We start from the raw sequence: 10,535 nt of genomic DNA, 5'->3' as shown, positions 1-10,535 counted from the left end.
TGGTGATGATGATGATGCTGCTGCTGCTGCTACTGATGATGATGATGATGCTGCTGATGATGATGCTGCTGCTGATGATGATGCTACTGATGATGATGCTACTGATGATGATGGCGATGATGTTGCTGCTGATGATGATGGTGATGATGTTGCTGATGATGGTGATATGTTGCTGCTGCTGATGATGCTGCTGCTGCTGATGATGATGATGCTGCCGATGATGATGATGGTGATGATGATGTTGCTGATGATGATGATGTTGCTGATGATGATGATGGTGATGATCATGATGATGCTGCTGCTGATGATGATGATGCTGTTGCTGCTGATGATGATGGCGATGATGTTGCTGCTGATGATGTTGCTGATGATGATGGTGATGATGATGGTCATGATGATGCTGCTGCTGAGGATGATGATGCTGATGATGTTGCTGCTGATGATGTTGCTGATGATGATGGTGATGATGATGATCATTATGATGCTACTGATGATGATGATGCTGATGATGATGATGATGCGGCTGATGATGATGATGATGCTACTGATGATGATGCTACTGATGATGATGGCGATGATGTTGCTGCTGCTGATGATGATGATGTTGCTGCCGATGATGATGATGGTGATGATGCTGCTGTTGATGATGATGCTGCTGCTGATGATGCTGATGATGGTGATATGTTGCTGCTGATGATGATGATGCTGCTGCTGATGATGATGATGCTGCCGATGATGATGATGGCGATGATGATTGATGATGATGATGTTGCTGATGATGATGGTGATGATGATCATGATGATGCTGCTGCTGCTGATGATAATGCTGATGATGATGATGGCGATGATGTTGCTGCTGATGATGTTGCTGATGATGATGGTGATGATGATCATGATGCTGCTGCTGAGGATGATGATGCTGATGATGTTGCTGATGATGATGTTGCTGATGATGATGGTGATGATGATGATCATTATGATGCTACTGATGATGATGATGCTGCTGATGATGATGGCTATGATGTTGCTGCTGCTGATGATGATAATAGCGATGATGCTGCTGATGATGATGACGATGCTGATGATGATGACGATGCTGCTGATGATGATGATGATGCTGCTGATGATGATGCTGTTGCTGCTGCTGCTGATGATGATGCTGCTGCTGATGATGATGATGCTGCTGCTGCTGATGATGATGATGCTGCTGCTGCTGTTGATGTTGATGATGCTGCTGCTGCTGATGCTGATGATGATGCTGCTGCTGATGATGATGATGCTGATGATAATGATGCTGCTGCTTATGATGATACTGGTGAAGATGCTGCTGATGATGCTGCTGCTGCTGATGATGATGATGCTGCTGCTGATGATGATGATGTTGATGATGTTGATGATGATGATGATGCTGCTGCTGATGATGCTGATGATGCTGCTGATGATGATGATGCTGCTGCTGATGATGATGATGTTGATGATGTTGATGATGATGCTGCTGCTGCTGATGATGATGCTGCTGCTGATGAATATCCTGCTGCTGCTGATGATGTTGATGATGATGATGTTGATGATGATGTTGATGATGATGTTGATGATGATGATGATGTTGATGATGATGATGATGCTGCTGCTGATGATGATGATGCTGCTGCTGCTGCTGCTGATGATGATGCTGCTGATGATGATGATAATGTTGATGATGATGATGTTGATGATGATGTTGATGATGATGATGCTGATGATGATGATGATGCTGCTGCTGCTGATGATGCTGCTGCTGCTGCTGATGATGATGTTGATGATGATGATGTTGATGATGATGTTGATGATGATGTTGATGATGATGATGATGCTGCTGCTGCTGATGATGCTGCAGATGATGATGATGTTGATGATGATGATGTTGATGATGATGTTGATGATGTTGATGATGCTGATGATGATGCTGCTGCTGATGATGATGCTGCTGATGATGATGTTGATGATGTTGATGATGTCGCTGAAGGAGGGAAACCCCCGTGAGGATGATGGCGGTGATTCAGAACTTCGCCGCTCGTAATAACGAGGAGCTCTTCGTTTCTCGGGGAGACGAGGTGCAGGTGAGTTCGTGCTGAGCGGATCTAGGCGGCACGGTCACGGGGGTTCTCTGTCGTTGTCATGGAGAGAGACGCTACACCTACCACTCCACCCCTACCACTCTACCCCTACCACTCTACCCCTACCACTCCACCCCTACCACTCTACCCCTACCACACTACACCTACCACTCCTACCCCTACCACTAAACCCCTACCACTCTACCCCTACCACTCTACCACTACCACTCTACCCCTACCACTCCACCCCTACCACTCTACCCCTACCACTCCACCCCTACCACTCCACCCCCTACCACTCTACACCTACACTCTACCCCTACCACTCTACCCCTACCACTAAACCCCTACTCACTCTACCCCTACCACTCTACCACTACCACTCTACCCTACCACACTCCACCCTACCACTCTACCCCTACCACTCCACCCCTACCACTCCACCCCTACCACTCTACACCTACCACTCTAACCCCTACCACTCTACACTACCACTCTACACCTACCACTCTACCCCTACCACTCCTACACCTACCACTCTACCCCTACCACTCTACCCCTACCACTCCACCCCCTACCACTCTACCCCTACCACTCTACCCCTACCACTCTACCCCTACCACTCTACACCTACAACTCTACCCTACCCACTCTACACCTACCACTCTACACCTACCACTCTACACCTACCACTCTACCCCTACCACTCTACCCCTACCACTCTACACCTACCACTCTACCCCTACCACTCTACACCTACCACTCTACACCTTACCACTCCACACCTACCACTCTACCCCTACCACTCTACCCCTACCACTCTACTCCTACCACTCCACCCCTACCACTCTACACCTACCACTCTACACCTACCACTCTACACCTACCACTCTACACCTACCACTCTACACTTACCACTCCACCCATACCACTCAACCCCTACCACTCTACACCTACCACTCCACCCCTACCACTCTACCCCTACCACTCCACCCCTACCACTCTACACCTACCACTCTACCACTACCACTCTACACCTACCACTCTAAACCTACAACTCCACCCCTTCCACTCTACACCTACCAATCCACCCCTACTACTCCACCTCCTACTACTCTACACCTACCACTCTACCCCTACCACTCACCCCTACCACTCTACACCTACCACTCTACACCTACCACTCTACACCTACCACTCTACCCCTACCACTCTACGCCTACCACTCCACACCTACCACTATACACCTACCACTCCACACCTACAACTCCACACCTACCACTCTACACCTACCACTCCACCCCTACCACTCTACCCCTACCACTCCACCCCTACCACTCTACCCCTACCACTCCACCCCTACCACTCTACCCCTACCACTCCACCCCTACCACTCTACACCTACCACTCTACCCCTACCACTCCACCCCTACCACTCTACACCTACCACTCTACACCTACCACTCCACCCCTACCACTCTACCCCTACCACTCTACCCCTACCACTCTACCCCTACCACTCTACACCTACCACTCTACCCTACCACTCTACACCTACCACTCTACACCTACCACTCCACCCCTACCACTCTACACCTACCACTCTACACCTACCACTCTACCCCTACCACTCTACCCCTACCACTCTACACCTACCACTCTACCCCTACCACTCTACACCTACCATTCTACACCTACCACTCTACACCTACCACTCTACACCTACCACTCTAAACCTACCACTCTACACCTACCACTCTACACCTACCACTGTACACCTACCACTCCACCCCTACCACTCTACACCTACCACTCTACACCTACCACTCCACACCTACCACTCCACACCTACCACTCTACACCTACCACTCTACACCTACCACTCTACACCTACTACTATACACCTACCACTCTACACCTACCACTCTACCCCTACCACTCTACACCTACCACTCTACACCTACCACTCTACCCCTACCACTCTACACCTACCACTCTACACCTACCACTCTACACCTACCACTCTACACCTACCACTCTACACCTGCCACTCTACCCCTACCACTCTACACCTACCACTCTACCCCTACCACTCTACACCTACCACTCCACCCCTACCACTCTACCCCTACCACTCTACCCCTACCACTCTACACCTACCACTCTACACCTACCACTTACTCTACCCCTACCACTCTACACCTCCCACTCCACCCCTACCACTCCACACCTACCACTCCACCCCTACCACTCCACCCCTACCACTCCACCCCTCCCACTCCACCCCTCCCACTCCACCCCTACCACTCCACCCCCTCCCACTCCACCCCTCCCACTCCACCCGTCCCACTCCACCAGGTTCTGGACGACTCCAGGCGCTGGTGGAAGGTACGAGATCACGGTGGTCGTGAGGGATTCGTCCCAGCGAGTGTCTTGCAGGCTGGGAACCCCGCGGGAGACTCACAAGGTACCTGCCAAGCCCGTGCCTCGCTGCACGTACCACCAACAACACCAACACCAACAGCACCACCAACAACACCAGCACCACCAGCACCACCAACAACACCAACACCACCACCACCAACACCACCAGCAGCACCACCAACAACACCACCAACACCAACACCACCAGCACCACCAACACCACCAACACCACCAGCACCACCAACACCACCAGCACCACCAACACCACCACCACCAGCACCACCAGCACCACCAACAACACCAACACCAACAGCACCACCAACAACACCAGCACCACCAGCACCACCAACACCACCAACACCACCACCAACAACACCACCAACACCACCAACACCACCAGCACCACCACCACCACCACCAACAACACCACCAACACCAACACCACCAGCACCACCAACACCACCAACACCACCAGCACCACCAACACCACCAGCACCACCAACACCACCACCACCAGCACCACCAGCACCACCAACACCACCAACACCACCACCACCAGCACCACCAACACCACCAGCACCACCAGCACCACCAACACCACCAACACCACCACCAACAACACCACCAACACCACCAACACCACCAGCACCACCACCACCACCACAACAACACCACCAACACCAACACCACCAGCACCACCAACACCACCAACACCACCAGCACCACCAACACCACCAGCACCACCAACACCACCAACACCACCAGCACCACCAACACCACCAGCACCACCAACACCACCAACACCAGCACCACCAACACCACCACCAGCACCACCAACACCACCAACACCACCACCACCAGCACCACCAACACCACCAACACCAACACCACCAGCACCACCAACACCACCACCAGCACCACCAACACCACCAACACCACCACCACCAGCACCACCAACACCACCAACACCAACACCACCAGCACCACCAACACCACCACCACCACCAGCACCACCAGCACCACCAACACACCATCACCACCAGCAGCAGCAGCATCACCATCATGATCATGATCATCATCATCATCTTCACCACCACCACCACCAGCATCATCATCATCAGCATCACCACCACCATCAGCAGCATCATCATCATCAGCATCACCACCACCAGTGCAGCAGCAGCACCAGCAGCAGCATCATCACCATCATGATCTTCATCATCACCATCATCACCATTATCATCACCATCATGATCATCATCATCACCACCATCACCATCACCCCCATCACCACCATCATCACCACCATCACCATCATCACCACCACCATCATCACCATCACCACCATCACCACCACCACCACCATCATCACCATCACCACCACCATCACCACCACCACCACCATCATCATCATCAACATCATCACCATCACCACCACCACCATCATCACCATCACCACCATCACCACCACCACCACCATCATCACCATCACCACCACCATCACCATCAACATCATCATCACCACCACCACCATCACCACCATCACCACCACCACCATCAGCAGTGTGACCCCTTGTCCCAGCGAGCTGTGTGAGCTCCACGGGTGCCCTGTGCCTGTGTGAGGAGGTGCAGGAGGAGGAGGAGGTGCAGGAGGAGGTGGAGGAGGAGGTGGAGGAGGTGTAGCGACCTCCCTGACACTCTCCTCGTCAGCTGACGACGTCAAATCGTGGCTACAACAGCAGGGACACAGCCCCACGTGCGTCTCCCTGTCTCCCCCTGTCTCAACTTGTCTCAACTTGTCTCCACGTGTCTCCACGTGTCTCCACGTGTCTCCACGTGTCTCAACTTGTCTCCCCGTGTCTCCACGTTTCTCCCTGTCTCCACGTGTTTCAACTTGTCTCCCCGTGTCTCCACGTGTCTCCCCGTGTCTCCACCTGTCTCAACTTGTCTCCCTGTCTCCCCCTGTCTCAACTTGTCTCCACGTGTCTCCACGTGTCTCAACTTGTCTCCCCGTGTCTCCACGTTTCTCCGTGTCTCCACGTGTCTCCACCTGTCTCCCCGTGTCTCCACGTGTCTCCACGTGTCTCCACGTGTCTCCCCTGTCTCAACTTGTCTCCCCGTGTCTCCACGTTTCTCCCTGTCTCCACGTGTCTCCACCTGTCTCAACTTGTCTCCCCGTGTCTCCACGTGTCTCACCGTGTCTCCCCCTGTCTCCACGTGTCTCCCCGTGTCTCCACGTGTCTCCCCCTGTCTCCACGTGTCTCAACTTGTCTCCCCCTGTCTCCACGTGTCTCCACGTGTCTCCACGTGTCTCCACCTGTCTCAACTTGTCTCCTCGTGTCTCCCTGTCTCCACGTGTTTCCACCTGTCTCAACTTGTCTCCCCGTGTCTCCACGTGTCTCGACTTGTCTCCCCGTGTCTCCACGTGTCTCCACCTGTCTCAACTTGTCTCCCCGTGTCTCCACGTGTCTCCACCTGTCTCAACTTGTCTCCACGTGTCTCCCCGTGTCTCCCCGTGTCTCCACGTGTCTCACCGTGTCTCCACGTGTCTCCCCGTGTCTCCCCCTGTCTCCCCGTGTCACCCCGTGTCTCCCCCTGTCTCCCCGTGTCTCACCGTGTCTCCCCCTGTCTCCCCGTGTCTCCCCGTGTCTCCTTGTCTCCGCGTGTCTCCACGTGTCTCCCCGTGTCTCCTTGTCTCCACGTGTCTCCACGTGTCTCCCCGTGTCTCCACGTGTCTCAACTTGTCTCCCCCTGTCTCCACGTGTCTCCCCGTGTCTCCACGTGTCTCCCCCTGTCTCCACGTGTCTCCCCGTGTCTCCCCGTGTCTCAACTTGTCTCCACGTGTCTCCACGTGTCTCCTCGTGTCTCCCCGTGTCTCCCCGTGTCTCCACGTGTCTCACCGTGTCTCCACGTGTCTCCCCGTGTCGCCCCCTGTCTCCCCGTGTCTCCCCGTGTCTCCTTGTCTCCGCGTGTCTCCACGTGTCTCCCCGTGTCTCCTTGTCTCCACGTGTCTCCACGTGTCTCCACGTGTCTCCCCGTGTCTCCACGTGTCTCAACTTGTCTCCCCCAGTCTCCACGTGTCTCCCCGTGTCTCCACGTGTCTCCCCCTGTCTCCACGTGTCTCCACGTGTCTCCCCGTGTCTCCCCGTGTCTCCCTGTCTCCACGTATCTCCCCGTGTCTCCACGTGTCTCCACGTGTCTCGCCATGTCTCCCCGTGTCTCCCTGTCTCCCCGTGTCTCCACGTGTCTCCACGTGTCTCCCCATGTCTCCACGTGTCTCCACGTGTCTCCCCGTGTCTCCCCGTGTCTCCCTGTCTTCACGTATCTCCCCGTGTCTCCACGTGTCTCTCCCTGTCTCCACGTGTCTCCCCGTGTCTCCCCCTGTCTCCACGTGTCTCCCCGTGTCTCCCCCTGTCTCCACGTGTCTCCCCCTGCCTCCCCGTGTCTCCACGTGTCTCCCCGTGTCTCCACGTGTATCCACGTGTCTCACCGTGTCTCCCCGTGTCTCCCCGTGTCTCCCCCTGTCTCCACGTGTCTCCCCGTGTCTCCACGTGTCTCCCCCTGTCTCCCCGTGTCTCCACGTGTCTCCCCGTGTCTCCCCCTGTCTCCACGTGTCTCCCCCTGTCTCCCCGTGTCTCCCCGTGTCTCCACGTGTCTCCCCTGTCTCCCCATGTCTCCACGTATCTCCCCGTGTCTTCCCGTGTCTCCACGTGTCTCAACTTGTCTCCCCGTGTCTCCACGTGTCTTACCGTGTCTCTACGTGTCTCCCCGTGTCTCCCCGTGTCTCCACGTGTCTCCACGTGTCTCACCGTGTCTCCCCCTGTCTCCCCACGTTTCCCCATGTCTCACCATGTCTCCCCGTGTCTCACCGTGTGTCCCCGTGTCTCACCTTGTCTCCCCGTGTCTCCCCGTGTCTCACCGTGTCTTCCCGTGTCTCCCCGTGTCTCCACGTGTCTCCCCGTGTCTCACCGTGTCTCCACGTGTCTCCACGTGTCTCCCCGTGTCTCCACGTGTCTCTCCGTGTCTCCCCGTGTCTCCACGTGTCTCAACTTGTCTCCCTGTCCCACGTCTCCCCGTGTCTCCCCGTGTCTCCCCTTGTCTCCACGTTTCTCTCTCTGTCTCACCGTGTCTCCACGTGTCTCCCCACGTCTCCCCGTGTCTCCCCGTGTCTCCTCGTGTCTCCCCGTGTCTCCCCGTGTCTCGCCCTGTCTGCACGTGTCTCTCCGTGTCTCCCCCTGTCTCCCCGTGTCTCCCTGTGTCTCCCCCTGTCTCCCCGTGTCTCCCCGTGTCTCCACGTGTCTCCCCGTGTCTCCACGTGTCTCCCCGTGTCTCCAAGTGTCTCACCGTGTCTCCACGTGCCTCAACTTGTCTCCCTGTCCCACGTCTCCCCGTCTCTCCCCACGTCTCCCAGTGTCTCCCCGAGTCTCCACGTGTCTCCCCGTGTCTCACCCTGTCTCCCCGTGTCTCCACGTGTCTCCATGTGTCTCCACGTATCTCCCCGTGTCTCACCGTCCGAAGTCTTCCCCTGTCTCCCCGTGTCTCCCCGTGTCTCCCCGTGTCTCCCCGTGTCTCCCCATGTCTCCCCACGTCTCCCCGTGTCTCCACGTGTCTCCCCACATCTCCCCGTGTCTCCACGTGTCTCCCCGTGTCTCCACGTGTCTCCACGTGTCTCCCCGTGTCTCCCGGCGTCTCAGGTTGGTGGACGCTCTTTCCGGCCTGGACGGGAGGGAGATTCTCTCACTCACTCGCAAGGAGGTGATGGAGATCTCTGGGCCTGCTGATGGGCAGAAGCTGGAGAAGGAGTTGAAAATGTTGAGGGTGAGTCGCTCACCCTCTCACCCACTCACCCACTCACTCACTCACTCACCCACCCACTCACCCACTCGCTCACCCACTCACTCACTCACCCACTCACCCACTCACCCACTCACTCATCCACTCACCCACTCAATCACTCACCCACTCACTCACCCACCCACTCACCCACTCACCCACTCGCTCACCCACTCACTCACTCACTCACCCTCTCACCCACTCACCCACCCACTCACTCACCCACCCACCCACTCACCCACCCACCCACTCACTCACTCACCCACTCACTCACCCACTCACTCACCCACTCACTCACTCACTCACCCACTCACTCACTCACTCGCTCACTCACTCACTCACCCACTCGCTCACCCACTCACTCACTCAATCACTCACCCACTCGCTCACCCACTCACTCACTCACACACTCACTCACCCACTCACTCACTCACTCACCCACTCACTCACCCACTCCCTCACCCACTCACCCACCCACTCACTCACTCACTCACCCACTCACTCACCACCCACTCAGCCACCCACTCACCCACCCACTCACCCACTCGCTCACCCACTCACTCACCCACTCACTCACCCACTCACTCACCCACTCACTCACTCACTCACCCACTCACTCACCACCCACTCAGCCACCCACTCAGCCACCCACTCACTCACCCACTCACCCACCCACTCACTCACCCACTCACTCACTCACTCAATCACCCACCCACTCACTCACTCACCCACTCACTCATCCACGCAATCACCCACCCACCCACTCACCCACCCACTCACCCACCCACTCACCCACCCACCCACTCACTCACTCACCCACTCACTCACCCACTCACTCACTCACTCAATCACCCACCCACTCACTCACTCACCCACTCACTCATCCACGCAATCACCCACCCACCCACTCACCCACCCACTCACCCACCCACTCACCCACCCACCCACTCACTCACTCACCCACTCACTCACCCACTCACTCACCCACTCACTCACTCACCCACTCACTCACTCACTCGCTCACTCACTCACTCACCCACCCACTCACCCACTCACTCACTCACCCAATCACCCACCCACCCACTCACTCACCCACTCACTCAATCACCCACTCACCCACCCACCCACCCACTCACTCAAATCACCCACTCACCCACCCACCCACTCACTCAATCACCCACT

The 10,535-nt window shown here is 55.9% G+C and overlaps 1 protein-coding gene across 1 annotated transcript in view; it reads left to right on the top strand.

Annotated features, from left to right (window-relative positions):
• Nucleotides 1-1,973: 1,973 nt before the first annotated feature.
• The window catches only part of LOC142907649 (epidermal growth factor receptor kinase substrate 8-like protein 3), a 9,224-nt gene continuing 662 nt past the window's right edge, over nucleotides 1,974-10,535 (top strand). Inside the window, exons 1-4 of the mRNA XM_076057227.1 lie at nucleotides 1,974-2,099; nucleotides 4,455-4,563; nucleotides 6,144-6,276; nucleotides 9,215-9,338. Of these exons, the coding sequence (XP_075913342.1) occupies nucleotides 2,025-2,099; nucleotides 4,455-4,563; nucleotides 6,144-6,276; nucleotides 9,215-9,338 (441 nt within the window). The 5' untranslated portion in view covers nucleotides 1,974-2,024. The remainder of the gene's footprint in view (nucleotides 2,100-4,454; nucleotides 4,564-6,143; nucleotides 6,277-9,214; nucleotides 9,339-10,535) is intronic.

This window comes from Petromyzon marinus, chromosome 80 (genome assembly GCF_048934315.1).
Source record: "Petromyzon marinus isolate PM22_M1 ecotype Great Lakes invasive population chromosome 80, UKy_Petmar_22M1.pri1.0, whole genome shotgun sequence".
Lineage (NCBI taxonomy): Eukaryota > Metazoa > Chordata > Hyperoartia > Petromyzontiformes > Petromyzontidae > Petromyzon > Petromyzon marinus.
This window is presented reverse-complemented; position numbering and strand designations above follow the sequence as displayed.